Source organism: Drosophila santomea, chromosome X, assembly GCF_016746245.2.
Source record: "Drosophila santomea strain STO CAGO 1482 chromosome X, Prin_Dsan_1.1, whole genome shotgun sequence".
NCBI classification, from domain to species: Eukaryota; Metazoa; Arthropoda; class Insecta; order Diptera; family Drosophilidae; genus Drosophila; species Drosophila santomea.
In genome coordinates, this window is record NC_053021.2 from 8,455,165 (window position 1) to 8,472,473 (window position 17,309).

Consider the following 17,309-nt stretch of genomic DNA (forward strand, 5'->3'; position numbering starts at 1 on the left):
AGCTCTGCGATATTCATGAGTCGCTTTAGTGGGCCAACCGGCTGTAGAACAATGTCAACACACTTGCCACAATGTCCGATAGTGGAACTCTTTTTGATTTTTTTTGGTTTTGCCCCCTGCTTTCCACAAAGTTGAGTCATAAAAGTGCTGCGGCTCTCAACTTGTTAAAGAAGTTGCAGCCGCCAGAGAGATCAAGTTTTCATCTTGGCGAACAAAGGGGTATTTCGGCGTCTTCTGGGGGAAATGGAAATGGAGATGGAGATGGAGCTGAAGTTGAAGCTGAAGATGTGCGGCCTTCGCGTGACTCGATTTCGCTTTCATTTGCATTTCTTGGGCCACTCTTTTCTCTGAATTTGTATTTTGCCCCAGCGGCAGCCACACCATCGTCAACATCTCCATCTCCATCTTCATCATCATCATCATCATCGTGGTCATCGTCATCGTCATCCCAATACTCATCTGCATCCCAGCAGCATCATCAACATCATCACCATGATCGCCATGGCTATCTCAAGACTCTGCAGCCAAAACAAAAATCCAGAAAACGGCTTTCTCGAATCGGGGAATGAAAATGGGAATCCACTCCTTTTCCCTTATTGACGGGCTGCAGTTGAAAACCAGAAAGGAAGTCTGCACCCAAGGCGAGAAACCTTCAAATACCCTACCACAGAAAATGTATATTAAAAGGATGCAAATACTATTTATTGTCTTTTGGAGAAGTGTTAGCTTCACAGACTTTCAGTGCTTCGCCAAAAAAACTCAAGGTAAGCAGCAAACTTACATAGATGAGTATACCCGTTGTTAGGGTATGAATGAAATCCGAATATTCGCACAACCCAGTCGCAAGTCGCCAGACGACAGACGCCATCCATTTGGCGACTAGTGACCCTCTTCCCTCCTGGCCAGGTTACTTCACAGTTGCTGTTGCTGCCAAGTTTGGACTTCCTGCTGTTGCATCTTGCGGGTGCCGCATGGCCAGCATGTGACCAGTTGCAGCAGCCACAGCAGCAACAGCAGCCACAGCAACAACATGCAGCAACTGCAACAACTGCAAACCAGCAACATTCAACTAAGTGGCAATATTTTTCGGCCGCATCTGTTGCCCGCTGTTGCTTTTGTCATTACACATTTAAAATATATATATATATATTTGTATATATGCCACAAGTACATGTGTATCTGTATCTATTGGTGCCCGCAAGATTGTGTGGGTATATATACAAAGGTAAAGTTTTTTGTTTTTTGTTTCTGGTCGGTCGCAATTATTTGCGCTTTTACTTCCTCGACTCTTGCGTTGATGGCTACTTTCGTTTCGGGCTCTAAATGGGTTCATTGGAAAGAGCCCTCCAGCTCGATGGTGATAAGGGTCCCAAAAGTGAAGACAAACTGCCATTGCAGCAGGCGCCTCCTAAGCCGAACTGCCAATTCTCTATTAAATAGTGTTCCATCTTCCATAAAATAAATTTAAAATTAATTTGTATTTATGTATTTGTATCTGAGTACCCAATCAAATCAAATACAACTTTCTATTGACATTTTTTCACTAAGTGGCCTAAATTACTTTCTTTATCAAGAGTTTTGAGCCAGCGTAGGTGTTTCTTTCGTTTACCAAATATAGTCGATATACATGGCACTTTATTTCCATATCAAGCTGATGAATTAATCTTACGAACTTCTTCGATTTTTTATTAGGAATTTAAATCCTAGCAGAAAGCTGAAAGTTTCTTTTTGGAAAATAATAAGTATACTCTATGCAATAAATCTTGTTCAACGCAATTTGCCATAAACCATAGTAAAACTATTTTATAGTAAGAGGGCATTTCAGTTGATTGCATTGTTAAAACGAGCTGTCAGGTTTGGCATTAACCAAACTTATTGACCGTCAATAATTTGCTTGACAATTTAATCATTTTAAAAATAATGGATGCAAAATTGAAACTGTAACGCTGTAACACAAAGCGCGTTTCTGTTCCCGGATTAAATGGTGAAGAATAGCGTGTTTATAATTTTTAATTGAAATCATTAACCATCGCCCCCTGCCACTGCACTTGTATCTGTATCTGCACCTGAACCTGTAACTGCAACTGCATCTGCATCCGCATCCGAACCCCAACCTGATCCCTTCGATCCATGTCCAATCCAATCCGAAGACGCAGATACAGATAGAGACTAAGATACAGATACAGATCCGAGAGGCAGAGCCGCAGGCACGCACAGAAACAATTGGTAAAATATTTAAAGAAGTGAAATTGCATTCCAACGGCATGAGGTGTAGTCGTCGAGCTGATGCTGCTGTTGATTTTATGTTGTTTTTCATTTTTTTTTTCTTTTTTTTTTTTGGAATTTGGAGCTGCTGCGCCTAGGCCTCGCCCACAATTTCGGTTTCGGTTTCAGTTTCTCAGGCTGTCTCAGTCTGCCAGAAAGAAAGAGAGATAGCAGGGGAGAGAGAGAGCGAGAGAGAGATAGCCCTTAACTTGGCTTCAAGTGTAGCCGCACAATTATGCGGGTCCAGTCCCAGTCTTCCCCCTCCCCTCCCCTGCCCCTCCGCCATTCTACCACCTAGCCACCCGTTTTGGGGCACCCCTCTCCCTTTCTCCGCATCTCATTCATCGCCGGGGCCACCGGCTTTATGTCATGCGGCAGGTATTACGCAATCCGCTTTCTTCTCGCTGTCTTTCATTCTCCCACAGACGCACAGTGGTCTGCGATCGATTGAAAAAGCGCTACTCAAACTATCTAACAGGTGCTCGCTCGCTTACATGATATTGTGAAGCAAGTAGGAATAATTTTATATATCAATAAAAGATTTTAATGTTTGTATATCATAATAGAAACTATATCATAAATGAAACTAGTAGGAATAACTGATGTTAATGTTTGTATATCATAATAGATCTGCATTGATAAATATTTCAGTTTCTATACCTATAAAGTGTTTTATTAAATATCCAGATACCAGATAGGTTTTGACCTTACCACTCAATTACAAACACTTTAGTCCCACTGTGCCCTGTTGCTATGACACTTGACGTTACCGTGTATCGACGACTTGAGCTCCGGCTTCCCAGTGTCCCAGTGTCACAGTGTCCCAGCATCTCGGCTTCGCCGGCATCCGCTTCTCGAGGGCGACACCCAGTGGGTTGGAGTTTGGAGACGGACTTGGCGATGGAGACAGATGGAGGCCAAGCTAAAGCGATTCGCAATTTGTCATGCCGCGTGCCGTGCTCCAAAAACCATTGATTGCCAAGTACAATTGCCATTTCCATTTCCATTGGCTCACTTTCACAACTCTCTGGTGCCTGCCTGGTCTTCTCCGCAAAACCCCCCGCGGCTTTTGGGCCCTATTTATTCCAGTTTATTTCTGTTTTTCTGTTTATTTCTCTAGCTGCTGTTAGTTAGTTTTGTGCCCCAGCCGAGTCTCGCAATTCGCCTTAATTAATGCTAATTAAATGCGCTTATCGCCGCGCCTCGGCTTATCAGCCAGCGCCCAGCCAGCCAGCACTACGACTATGGCTTCTACTCCAATTTGGATCCGGATTCCGGATCCTCACCCCCAATTCCGGAACTTACATCCCCATTCCCCACTCTCCACATTCCGGATTCCAAAGGCCCATTTGCCGCATGCCTTTCGAACGCTTAATTTTATGTTAATCAGCAGCAGCCATCCATTCTGCAGCCTCCATCTTTGTTCGCAGTGCCAATGCAAATGAGCCTCGTCTTCGGGGATGCCCCAAACCCGCTCCTTGCGCAGGATTCCCATTCATATTCGTACTTATGACAATCAAAAACGCAATGCAGAATAGAAAATTCATAAATATGTTTATGCCGCAGCAGTTGGCACTTTTTTGGCCAGGAATCGCACGAGGTGTGCTTAACCAGTTAATCTGCAAATAATTATAAATTTATAAAAGGTTCTAGAAAGTTAACATTTTGAATATTATAAATAAAATAAATAGACCAACATTCCAAGCAGTCCATATTGAATTGGGCAATCTTAAGAAAATTGAATTGTATTTATTATGATTTGTTCTCCATTATTTGTTCTTTCTTCTTTCAAAAGTCGCACAATCCAAGTGGCAAACTTATTGATCAGCCCCATGAATGTGAAGAGCTCACTTGTAAGTCGAAAGCCGTAAGCTAGTGACTAACTGACTTGACTCCTGCAGCCTATTGATCCAACCTGGCTTGTATTCGAGTATTCATGGATGGTGATTCCATGGCATTCGCATAGTTAACGCATCCTCGCCAAACATTTCCTACATAAATATCTCGTTGATTAACTTTGAGTTTTCGGCGCTGTGTTGGCGCTGTCAACATTTGCCATTTCAATTTGGGCGCACGCATCTCATTTGCATTCGCAATAAAGCTTTTCCAGGGCGAAAAAAGTGGGCGGTGTGGGCGGAGTGGGCGGAATGGGCAAAGTGGGTGGATTCCTCATTATGACACTTGAGTACGCCTTTTAGAACGATTGGGTCGAAGTCGCAGAAGTGGAGCCCACCAGCCAAATTGAATTCGATGTGGAAATGGAAAAATGGTAGTAGCAACCACTCCCAATTCCGTGCTCATGTGGCGTAAGCCACATTTCCCAGCCAAAAACTCAAGTTGGCTGCAGATTTATGTTGCGTTGCCGCGACGGCCATAAATTACCATATTAATCGCCGCGAGGTGTTATACTAGTCGGAAGCGAACGGAGCAGCTAGCCGCTAAATCCAAAAGCCCATCTTAGCGCCAAAAGTCGAAGAGATGAACTACGCATTATGCAGCTGGCCATGTCCGAAAATCCAAAAAGCGTAAGGCCTTTGACTGACTGACTAAATGACTGACTGCCTTCGAGTTGGCCAAAAGAAACGCGCATCTGCCGTACAGCAAGTGTCTTGGTGTCTTGGCCATCTTCGACTTTCACCCATTGCGCAAAATGTGCCCAAGCGTCGAGATCTTGGAGGAGTTGGAGGAGTGCCAGCGGATCGATCGCCAAAGCGTTCAGAGAAAGCATTTAGGATTTATTGAGATGCAACATAGTTCATTAAAATAATATTCCAAATTATGTAAACATAATTCGCTGAAGTATTTTGAAAGTCGCCGCAGGGCTGTCCCATTAAATCGTAATTTAGCTATTGCTTTAAAAAATGAACCAACATATTTCCTGCAATGCGATTCGGAAACAAGTTTTTGCGATGTAATCAAATAATATATATTTTTTTACTTGCGAGTTAAATTAAACACTTTGTTAAAATATGCTTATTGCACACAATTTTAAGAATAATATAACATTTGCTACAAAAGATTTGTTGAGACAGATGTACCTTATAATTTAGAGACATTTACAAATTGCGCAATGGTACAAAAACTTAAACTACCTGTGAGCACACTTATGTTTTAACAGTGCTTAGCAGATTTTTAAATTATGGCGTTTACCTGCGATGGTGGCCGTAATTTTTGTTTGCCACTTTTTCAGATATTTCCAACCTTCCATTTATTTACCTTGCACTGTAGGTCGGCACTTGGTCGGTAACAATTTAATTGGAATTTATTTAGTAAACGTATATGTGCGCTAAAATCGTCAGTCATGCAATTGCAAATTTGATTTATAATTGGTTATTCACAGTGATATTAAAATTTATGTTTTACTCTGATTAAGACCACTGTTCAACTGCAAATAAAGGCATGTTGCATGCGAAAAGGGTCCCAAAACAAAAATGTGTCGCCACTCACCGATGGCAAAAGGTATATACAAATATATATACAAAATGCACACAAAACGATATATTTTCCGGGTTTGCAATTCGGGGAAGTCTCGCACTTGTGCCGCTTATGTCATCCGTGCGATTTTCCCTACGGCGGAGTCTGTCACCTGCCATCAGCGGATCAGCGGATCGCTCAAGTGGCCAAGTGCTTTGCCTTCAACTTCAATTTCGAATTTCGATTGCAACGCGAAATCCAACGGTAGCCAGTTGTTTTGGCCGTGTTTTTCAGTTCATTTCATTTCATTTCATTTCGGCCGTGTGTTCAATTAACTTTCACTGCTCGCTGGCCAACGCCTTGAGGCGCCCTTTTCAGCTTCTCAAATGGCTCAAATGGCTGAAATGGCTCAAATGGGTTTCATTGCACGCATTGCTTTCGATTAGCGACTATCCAAAATCAACAACATGGGCGGAGTCAGGGCATCCAGAGGGGGGTACTTTCTGGGGTCAACACCTCCGATAGTGTCCGCATTCGGTGGTTCGTTGGTTATTATCTAATCAGCTAGTAGTCGATGGATTGATGGGCACTCGGCAGTTCAAGAGGCAAACAAGCTGATCACCCGGGGCGCACTGCTGATTAGGGGCGTGGCTGGGTACGAGATGCCACGGAGAGGATCGAAAGTTTTAAATAATTATTGCCAATTATGCACTCATTATCGGAACGGTTGCTCATACATATTGTTCACATCATTAGGTCGCTTGATTAGATCTGTTGATGCTAAAAATCTATTTAATTGTCGCATATAACACATTTTATGACTTTATTATAAGTTTAGCTATTTATATATATACTTATGGTTAATCAAAGAAATCATTGATATTTGGTGAGCATTTCCTTTGAAAGGGTAATCCCTTCTGCATTGCTTACAAGCAATGCTTTAAATTAATGCGAAGGCAACACAACATTTGGCCTACATATTGGCATAATCGGATTGCCTTTTGCTGCGACGTCTGCTTAATTAGCCACGCATTTTCCCGCACCGCCGTGAACTTTACAGAAATTCGAAGGCAAATGCTTCACACAAACAGCCCCAAACAAGGATTTGCTTTCGCTGCTGGTGGTGAGGGTGGTGCAGTTGCAGTTGCAGTTGCCAGTTTCACGGACATTCTGTTTGCTCCCAGGACCACCAACCATTCTTATCCACGACGCAGCCAGCCTTGGCACATTGGAGTGTACGCTCGAAAGTGCACTTAAAATATATAATATTATATATAAGGAATTATGGTAGATATAATTAATTATTGAATGAGGGTCGACACTAATGCAATACTTATTTATTCATTAAGAAAACTAGTTCATCTTAAGCTCCAACGTTTGCACTATCCTTCAGAATATCGAATTTGCTGCTTGCTGAAAGGGACTTCTGGTTCCACTGTGCCACGCCTCCTTTTCAGCGGGACATGGCTGTCATGGAAACTTTTGAGAGCCGCTCCAGCTTGGCATCGAGCCCAGCATCGAGCGGCAGCTGATTATGCGCTGTATGCTTTGTGTTTGATATGTCATAAGCTTGTTTGTTTGCCCTGCATGCATGCAGTGCGAGAGCTGTCGCATCCAGATCAGAATCACTAAGAAAAACATGCATTTCTCTTTTCGGGATAGAAGGTCGGAGGAAAAACGTACTACATATGATTAATCAAAGTATTCAATAGGGTAGAAAGTCGTTTACCGAACTATTATTAAAGGTAGTAGTCATTAGAATTTCATTTCTAATATATATAATTTATAAGATCAGGTCGCTCTATAAAAGGATTGTGCTATAAAAGATCTTTGATACGTTTGAAAATATCTAAGATCACATATAAACAAAAATGGTTAAGATCTGGGTATTTAACATTATGAAATCGATGGCCATCTGCAGAAGAGATTTAAAAGATTGAAATGGATCTGATTTAATCTCCAATGACCCCAATGATCGTCGGCATCGCATTTTCTCTGTGCAGGCTGTGCTGTGCAGTAGATTGTGGGTTGCCCAAGAAGCGGCAGCCATACGCGAATTTTATTTTGCTTTTATTATTATTTTGCTCGGTTTTCGCATCTTTTTCTGTCGCAGTTGCTGTTGCTGTTGCTCTTCGCTTGTGTTGGCATTTGGGCGAAAGTGCAAACAGCAGCAGCAGCAGCAACAGCGCTCTCGAAATGTGCAAATATCAGCCAGTGGGCTCCCAGGTCGCCTCTGAACCACCATGTGCCATATGCCGTCACAAAAATCACCCATCCTCCATCCTCCATCCGACATCCACATCCAGCATTTCCCACTATCATTTGGAGCACGCAACTGCGGTCTTTTCGGTTTTCCGGCGGCGAAGAGGCGGCGGGGCGAAGGGGGGGAGGGGCTTGTGTTGGCACGGGGTGCCAAAATCAAATAACATTTGCCGTAATTACACAAGTACTCAACTATATTTATGCTTATTTATTTGCACACACGAGCTGCAGGCGATGTCTACAGATCAGCAATGGGACTTGCAACTTGCGACTTGCGACTATGAAAACCCCAATCCCAACACTCATACGCCCCGTGTTCCCACTTTCCTTGCCACATTTTTGCGTACGCAAATATTTTATCATCTCGGGGCACTTCCGCACCTTTCGCCCAACAAATGCCCTTGCTAAGGTCCAAGTCGGATCCGCTCAGCATTCATGGTATATTGGTAGATCTTTAATTAATTTAGCAAGCAATTTGAAGTTTCATCGACGTGTGTGGTACGATAAGGTGATTATAACATAAGGTACTTATAACATAAATTTAAGCATATGCCATAATACTCCACCCTTTTGTAGGGTACTTTGGTACTTGCCAAACTCGGAGTATAATAATAATCCTGACTTTTGGCTAACTCCACTACTTAGGCGTATGGAAATGAGACTCGGAAGAGGGGCCATCTCGAAATCACCAAGGTCAGTGTATGCAAATTTCGCAGTGCCTGCAACTATTGACTCTGGGATGCTGCATTGTAGCCCCAATCTCGGTGCCCAGTTCCCCCCGTTTTCCCGTTTTCCCGTTCCCCAGAGTTCCCCATTCCAAGCCGTAAATTCGAAATACGAAATCCCCAGCGCCCATCAACATTACCCCACGGATATCTCGACACGCTTTCCCAGCAACTGTTTTGTTTGTCTACCTGTTGTGTGTTTAGACTTGCTATGGGTCTTGCTCTGGGTTTGGGTCTGAGTTTGGGTCTTCGTATAGCCCCCGAATAGCATCGTGTTTGGCCGTGGCCACAGTGCATAATTGAAATGCAAATACGGAGAGATGTCCCGGCTGCACTTGCAACATCGAAATAAAACTCCAAACTAAACTACGACTACGGGCAAATTCAAGAGCAAGTGCTCACTCATACTTTCGTACCATTAGTTGCCCAACCCGAATTAACTCAAAACTGAGCCGCATGATGCAATTACCCACAATGGGTCACTTAACACTTGGGCGTGATCGGATCAACAAGAAAACAAGGGGTTGCATAAAACGAGACCCTGCTGATCCGACGATGTCCGGGATTGGACCTGAATAAATACGCGTATACGAGTGAGTATTCCAAGTCTGAGTTGGGGAAAAAGAGGCTAAGCCGTAAGAAAAACGAAAGAGATTCGCTTGTTAGATGTTTATCCAGCAGCAGCCCCCTACTCATTTTGCTTGTTTGTTGTTTAATTGGTCAAGAGAAAAGCGCTGGTAATCAGCGGACCAGCTCCCTAACGATAATGGGGTAAAGAGTTTGGGGTGCGGCATTTCATAATTCATAATTCCCAAGTAAGTGAACTACGATGTTACAACTGGCTACGCATGAAAAAAACAAAAAAAACCTGACGCTTCCTCATAGTAATGCCTACATTAATTTAAAACTATAAAAAAAAAACGCCATGATATATTGTGATTTTTTCTTAATAGGCTGTATACGTAAATAGATAGATCTTAGGATTGATTTATTTAGGTGGAAGTCGGAGATACATATATTTTGAATGCTCCACTTTCACATGAATTAAGTAGAGGTGATTCTCTGACCCGCAACGTTGCTTATGCAACTGCAATTGAAACTGCTGATTTTTTGCCCGCCTATCGATTGTGCGACAGAGTTTTGCATTATTTTATTGGCGCCACGCCACAGCGGGGGCAAACAATTAAGAGCCTAACAAAATATTGCCCCCGGCGGTGGCAGCAGAAACATGGCAACAACATTGATGACAATGACAACACCGCTCGTTGGTCAATTTCATTGTGTTGACTTTGTAATGGCAGCAGCAGCAGCAGCAGCAGCAGCGGCGAACAACGAGCAATAAACAACAAACAAATCAGGCAACAATAGTGGGCAAATAAAATTATTTAGTCACCGCTCGTAATAATTTTTGTTGGCCCTGCAAGCGCGCAGATACTCGAGAGCTTCTCTAAATTTTGCCAAATCAATTTGACCCAAGTTGAAAATAAATTCCCGCACCCAAAGGCAAACGCAATGTAGTACAACTTTCTATGTTATCGCTGGCCGTAAAAGGCCCCCATGTGATGTCATTGCCATGTGTATCTAGTATCTTGTATCTGGAGCGAATTTCTGTTTGTTGCTACATTTTTGTACGGCAATCAAAGAGGAAACTTTGCAAACTCGAAGAACAAGTAGGTTCCAGAGATGTGAGTGAAAATTAGAAGCTGCTGCACATGCCATTCCAACGAAAGCAAACATGTAATCACAGAAATCTATAAGCCAGGACAATAAAGGACATTTGAATACATTTTAAATAATTAAACCTTAGTCTTTGACATTAATGCCATTACTATTCTACATATTTATCAGTAAAATTTGCATAGCCCACCAGAACAAAAAAAAATCATCTCGAAGTCAGCAAGAAACTGACATTCTATTCAACTCAAGACCGGTGCACTGGAAAATGTTCGAAACAAAGAGTGACCCAGTACGAGTATCTAGAATCTATTCCCTTTATAGTTGAGCAGCTGCCTTAGCAGATACTGGGATACTTGAACAGGAGTCCCCAGAGCCGGGCAACTAACTGACTTCCTTGCTCAAAGTAATTAAGCCAAAAAAGTATATCGTATCCATGAGATACCATGGCAAACCCATGCCGCAGTAACCGAGCTTTTGTATCTTTTGCATCTGGAGAGTTGCTCTCTTGACGCATTTGCATGCTTATTACTTATTCTTTATGCCGTTTGTTTGTTTGCTCTCATTTTGCCATTTTTCCCCCCACCCAAACCCCAGGTTTCCCTGGATCAGCATACCCATCCGCCCATTTTTGGTACTGCTCCTGACTTTGACTGTGACTGTGACTGCTCATCCTGGATTCGACTTCTCGTCTCTTGTCATAATTCCCAGCATTTAACATGTTTCTCTTGTCCAAATTGTCAGAGTTGTCAACTTGTTTATTGCATTTCAGTTTGTCATATAAGCCAGAGCGATGTGGGTGCCATTTTCCGGGAAAATGCGAATGGGCATGGAAATGGGGCGGGGCTGGTCGGCAAAACACTTGGATGGACGACGACGAGCTAACGGCTCCCCCAACGTTCCTAAAAGTTTTCATTGACGTTGATGAAGTTGTAGCTGCTGCTCAGCCTTTTGTGGCTTTTGCATTTTATAGAAACTGTCAAATAATAAAGCTAATTTGCATATTTTTCGCAGAGAAGCGTTGGGTTGGCGTTTTCTTTTCTCCGCTCTCGGAAAAACTATGTGAGTGTGGATGTGTAAGTGTGAGTGTGAGTGTGAGTGTGAGTGGCATATCTCAGTTCTCAGTTTCCAGCTTATCTACAGCTGCAGGCATTCTGTATATTAAATGAATGCCCTGCATTGCTCAGGATTCGCCTTGTTTTTCATTGCCTTAATAATAAAGCGGAGATGGAATTATATTAATTTTTCGCTTGTTATTTAAACGTGATCGTTGTAATGAATTTATGAGCCATTCGCTTTATTGAAAATACAGCCCAACTCTCTTGTCATCCTATTATTTCCCTTAAATATTGGCACTTTTACATTTTGTCTACAAATAACTTGGGCAAATATAGCACAAACATAAACAAACACATCAGTGGCACCATCAACGCTTTCGAGAAGAACTCCACAGAGCACAAATATTGGTTTTGTGCCACAAAACATTGTAGGCAACAACAAAAGGCAGCTAGAGCAATAAAAATGACAATAATAATATTAGTAAGAATAACAACGGCGACAGCACTCGTTTGGCAACATATTTTTAATAAACAAAATATTCATGTTGTATAATAATAATACATTTTACACGACATGTAACATAATTAATGAGAATTGAGTTAATTGGCATCATCAAAATTGGCGAAAAATGCCAAGAACTTAGAATTTCAAAGTATGTACATGGATCGATAGGGAATTTTGTTACGAATTCAAGGAGGTATGGCATTCCACTTTTGGACAACTATTTTCACTGCTATTGAAAAAAAAATGTTGTAAAAAAATCGGATATTTTTAATCGGGGTTTTCGCGATAACTTGGCCAAAAATGGTCATACAGCTAAAATAAAGACTGTTTTGTGCTGCTAATAAACATAACTAACTATGTGTATCCCTACCTTTTCGATATTTGAAAAAAAAAAAATTGACAAATTTTTGCATTTTCGATAAGGGGTACCATCATCAAAATTTGCGAAAAATGGCAAAATGTTAGCATTTCAAAGTATGTACATGGTACATAGGGAATTTTGTTACGAATTCAACGAGGTATGGCATTTCACTTTTGGTCAACTATTTTCAATGCTATCGAAAAAAAACCAATTATTTTTTATCAACAAATCAAAAAAAAAAATTTTGTAAAAAAATTGGATATATTTAATCGGCGTTTTCGCCATAACTTGGCCAAAAATGGCTGCACTGTTTTGTGATGCTAATAAACATAGCTAACTATGTCTATCCCTACTTTTTCGATATTTTTGCATTTTTGATAAGGGGTACCATCATCAAAAAATGCGAAAATTTGGCTAAAAATTAATTTTACAAAAAGTGATATGAGTGATGTGTAATTTTTTTCACATTTTATTGAGTAATTAAAGTAACATAGACTGACGGTTTCTATGACGTCTATATTTTAAAGTGGCATATTTGTGAAATTTAATGCTTTAATTCTCCAAGAGTATACGTGATTTTCGTACATATAAAAAATCCAAATTTCGGCACTAGTTTACTAAGCGCCATTCACAAGTTCAATTATGGAAGTGTGCGGCGGAAGTTACGACTGTTACCATTGCATTTTGGCGGTGGCCAATTGGTTTTTAGCTGGCATATAAATCAAAGCGGCCGCAAATAAATATTTTATACAAAACAAAATGGTTTTTCGATGGCCATTACATCGCCGTGCATTGTTTACGAGTTTAATTTGGCTTATGCCTGACCATGCCCATTTCCATATGCCCCAAGTGGCCCCTTTCACCATTTCTGAATTGGCCAGAAAGGAATTTCAGTTGCGGCATCCATTTTTGTGGTCTGTCGACAATGGGCGAGCAATCGCAGGTGGTAACAGGTAGGCAAACGAGGTGGAGGTGGGGAGCAGGTGCGGCAACTGGGCGTGGCGGGCGTTTAATTGAGGTCACTCATCGCGGACTGGAAAGTGGTCGTCGTGTAAGAAGCAGAAGTGACCTGTTTACCTGCAAGACGAACACCAACTTCAAGATACTCATTCAAAACACTGAAAAAAGGGGAGAGAGTGAGATAAATTCCAGCGAAACGAAAACCAATAAATACGCCGTGAGGCGAGAGCGAGAGAGATGGCGAGATGGAGAGATGGGAGATGAGAGAGGGAGATGCCGATGACGATGACGCGCGTGGTAAAAGTAAGGCCTCGTCTGCGGTTACGTCACGTGTATCCATCAGATACGCGCTTACACTTAACTACGAGTATAGGAAACTTGTTGTATTTGTAGTACAGCTCACGTACAACAACACGCTTACATCTAAGAAATAAGCTACTATAGATTATGTTTTTTATTTAATTAACATTGCTTACGTTCAGCTCTTTTTATTTAGATTCTTTTCTGGCAGAAACCATTTCAAATCTTTTGTTTTTGGTGTATATCTAAAATATAACTAAAGCAGAAAGTAAAATATTAATAAGCAAAGACATTAACATTAATATGTTAACAGCTATGTGTATTCCACATATTTTTGCGAAACAAATTTATAATTTGCCCATGTACATCTCCAGATACAGATACAAATTGTTCAGCTGACTGGCCTACATATTAGGGTTTTTACCTTTCCCTCGCCGAAAATTGTGACAATGCGTGCGTGAGATCTAAATAGAGGGAGGCCCATCCATCTTGTTATCTACAAGTACGCATTTGTATCTCCATAGGGATGTATCTGCATCTGCATCTGCATATCAACATCTGCAGCAGGTGATGACATCACTTGTGTAATTTTTTGTGTGTGTTTGGACAGACATGACAAGCGGATTTGCATCAAAAAACGTGCAACAAATTTACAAGATAATCAACGCAGAGCGACGGACGACAAGCACATAACGAGATACACGTACTGACAGATATTCAGATAGCCGAGTCAGTTGCAAGTGCAAATGGAAATCAACATTGAAATGAAAACGAAAATGAAAATGAATGCAAAGGGCAGTGGAAATGTACAATTCATATTTGTTTTGCTTTGTTTTGTTTTGTTTTCCAAAGGGCTACCATTTAATGCTCACTTTCATCAGCTGCATTCAAATTGCTCTTGGCCAGGCTTAAGCCGGGCTCAAATCACTGGTCAGAAGCAGCTGTAGCTGCCAGTTAATTAAATGAAATTACATTTGGGAGCCACTACAGTACAACAGCACAGTTTCGACCGACTTGCAAAGGGACTTTCGCTGCTGCACCGAGATTATCGCTGGTGAAAGTAATCGTCAATGGTATCTGTATCTGAGATCGGGATCTTAAAATAGTTTAGTTGTATCTTCTAGAATGTGATTTCTGCACTCGCAATCCATTAGCATAATGAACAAATAATCCAAAGGTCTATTAGCAACTTGTACCCAATCAAAATGAAACACTTTTACTTTGCTTTCCGCGTTTCGCTTTAAACGATTAACAATTCGAAACGAAAAAACAAAATCTCTATCCCTTTCTGATCTTTGTTTTATGCACATAATTCGAAATTTATTTTATGTCTTATTAATTTTACATAAGCGACCGCTTCCGCGAGTCTGGGAAAATAACTTCGGGATGGGATGGCTTCATGGCAGATGAAGCAATTAACAGGCCAAGATGAAGTGGAAAAGTAAAAGTTGAAAAGGCTTTGGCTGCAGGTGGCAAAAGGCCGCGTCTGAATTCGAATTGATTTCGCTGCCGAACGAAAGAAATGTGTCAACAGTCAGAAATTTTAAAATTCGAAATTTGAATTTTGAATCTGAATCTGAATCTGAATCGGAGGCTGAGTCTGAGTCTGACTGCGTGGGAGTTTTCGGCTGAGTTTTGCCAATCAAGCTGTCAGACCAATCGAACCCAACAATAAAATAATATAAAAACCCGTGCTTCGATTTGGTTCAACAACTTTCGATGAGTTTTTTTGGTTTTGGTCTTTTGGTTTTTTGGGGTCTCAGCTGGGAAGCTGGAAAGCTGGAAAGCTGAAATCCGAGATCTGAGCATCAACTGTCGTGTCATTTGCTTTGTTGTCGTGCTGTCTGAAGAGCCATCAAATCAAATTATATATGAATTTGTCACAAGTTGAAAGCGAAAGCCGCACCGATCGCCCGGCAGACAACTCTATAAAGGTTTCCTTTGTTGCAGTCGACAAACGGCAGTTCCAGCATCAGCATCAGCATCAGCACCATCACTCGGCATCCAAAACTCGATACTCGCGATACTTGGCTTTTTGTTCCAGAAGATCTCCTTCGAAATTCATTCCAAATGTTGCGCATACGCAGTGTGAGCCACGTGCAACTGCTCGTTCTAATGGCAATCGTTTTGGTGACGGCAAAACAGGAGACTTCAAGTAAGTGAGCTGGCGAACTTTAAAGATACTCGAGCCATAAGTTAGCAATTTGCTCTTTGAATTTAATACACAAATGTTGAAATTTAATATTTACCTAAAGAAAATATGGCTCATACTCAAGTGAATTAATATTTGACTTAGGCAAGTAAACAAGCGATTTCTGGCCATTTCAGCGCGTCAATTTGGTGGCCAGAACTTTGGCAACGGCCTGGGTCCCTCCTTCGGTGGCGTGGGCGTGGGTGGTCTAGGGCCTGGGGCCGGGTTCGGACCTGGATCCGGATCCGGATCCGGGCTGGGAGCAGCCGGATATCCGGGACAGGGCGGCTACGGACCACCGCAGCAGCCGGGCTGCCCGCTGTGCGACTCGTCGGTTTACTCGTACTGCTCGCACAAGATGGTACACGATGCCTGTTGCTGCGATTTTCCAGGTAATTAATCAGGGGCCTTGGTGAGCCTTTGGCGACATTATTTATGCACGCTCTTTAATCGCCTGCATTTATTAATTTTATTCAATTTGACGCCGGTCGTAATGCGCCTTAACCCGCAGGCGGTGCCCCACAGTTGAGACCACCCCAGTGTTTGTACTACGACTGCTCGCTGCTGTATGCCAAATCCTGTTACGAACACGCCCTCATCAAGAACTGCTGCTGCAATAATCCCTACTGACGCGCCCAATTATCGCAAAAAATCGAGAAATATCGCGCAACTGGAAATGGGAAATTGGAAATTGGAAATGGAATGTGCGGAGTGCCGAGTGATTTGTTTGCACTTTTGCTCAATTTATTTATTCAATCCATTTAAAATGCATGTGCGGACAACTCAGCGTTTAAATCAAACTTGTGCAATTGCTTGAAGCGCGCTAAATTAAATTAAGTAATTTATTTGACAAACCAAACCGAAGTCTGTTGTGTTTGTTTAAACTGGAGGAATATATAATAATGTATATATAATATATTAGCGCCATGTTTACAATTTAAATAATCATTTAATAAGTTTAGCATAATGTTGAACAGCGAGTGCCGAAGAAAAATTACATTGACCCCAAAAATTGTGGTCATGGTTTTTGGGGAAAACATGATTTAACTTTTTCTAAGCCGTACATTAAATACTTTCTGCACTGCATTTGCCCATTTGGATGCTAACTTGTTCGCCGGATTATTCGGCATTAATAATGTGTTCAATTAATTCATGGCTTTTGTTTTCATTTCACCTACTCGCTGCCTCATTTATCAATTGCCGTGATTCGCTCCACTCGGCGTTATTAGCATAATGAATGTTTTCTCCCCAGATTAATTGATTTTTAATACGCAGCCATAATCGGCACACACATCTATGCATTTACTACGCATTTTTTGTGTTTTTCATTATCTAATCCCAAATTATGTGGCTTAATAAATTATTTACGGGAATATCACATGTATACTTTTTAAATGCGACTGCGGCCATAAAGTATACAACTTTCCATTTACACGCACATTTAAATCTAAATTAATTAGTTTGCGCACAAACACGTCCAATTGTGAATAAATAAGGCCCAAGAAATGAATGCCTCAACAAAAAATCCAAATAAAATCTGAAAACTTTGTTGGCGATTATTAGATGACAGGCAGAAAAGAAAAAAATAAACAAC

The 17,309-nt window shown here is 41.4% G+C and overlaps 1 protein-coding gene across 1 annotated transcript; it reads left to right on the forward strand.

The window, feature by feature from the left end:
* Positions 1 to 15,188: 15,188 nt before the first annotated feature.
* LOC120457313 (glycine-rich cell wall structural protein) lies at positions 15,189 to 16,527 on the forward strand. Its single transcript, XM_039644811.1, has 3 exons — positions 15,189 to 15,679; positions 15,853 to 16,107; positions 16,227 to 16,527. The coding sequence occupies exons 1-3, from the start codon at positions 15,595 to 15,597 to the stop codon at positions 16,343 to 16,345; spliced, it is 459 nt and encodes a 152-aa protein (XP_039500745.1). The 5' UTR covers positions 15,189 to 15,594; the 3' UTR covers positions 16,346 to 16,527.
* The last annotated feature ends 782 nt before the right edge of the window (positions 16,528 to 17,309 follow it).

Excerpts from the sequence above, each read along its gene's own strand:
- LOC120457313 (XM_039644811.1), top strand. The coding sequence starts at position 15,595 with ATGTTGCGCATACGCAGTGTGAGCCACGTGCAACTGCTCGTTCTAATG. Across the intron at positions 15,680-15,852 it reads GGCAAAACAGGAGACTTCAA|CGCGTCAATTTGGTGGCCAG; the intron begins GTAAGTGAGCTG and ends TGGCCATTTCAG. Across the intron at positions 16,108-16,226 it reads CTGTTGCTGCGATTTTCCAG|GCGGTGCCCCACAGTTGAGA; the intron begins GTAATTAATCAG and ends CTTAACCCGCAG.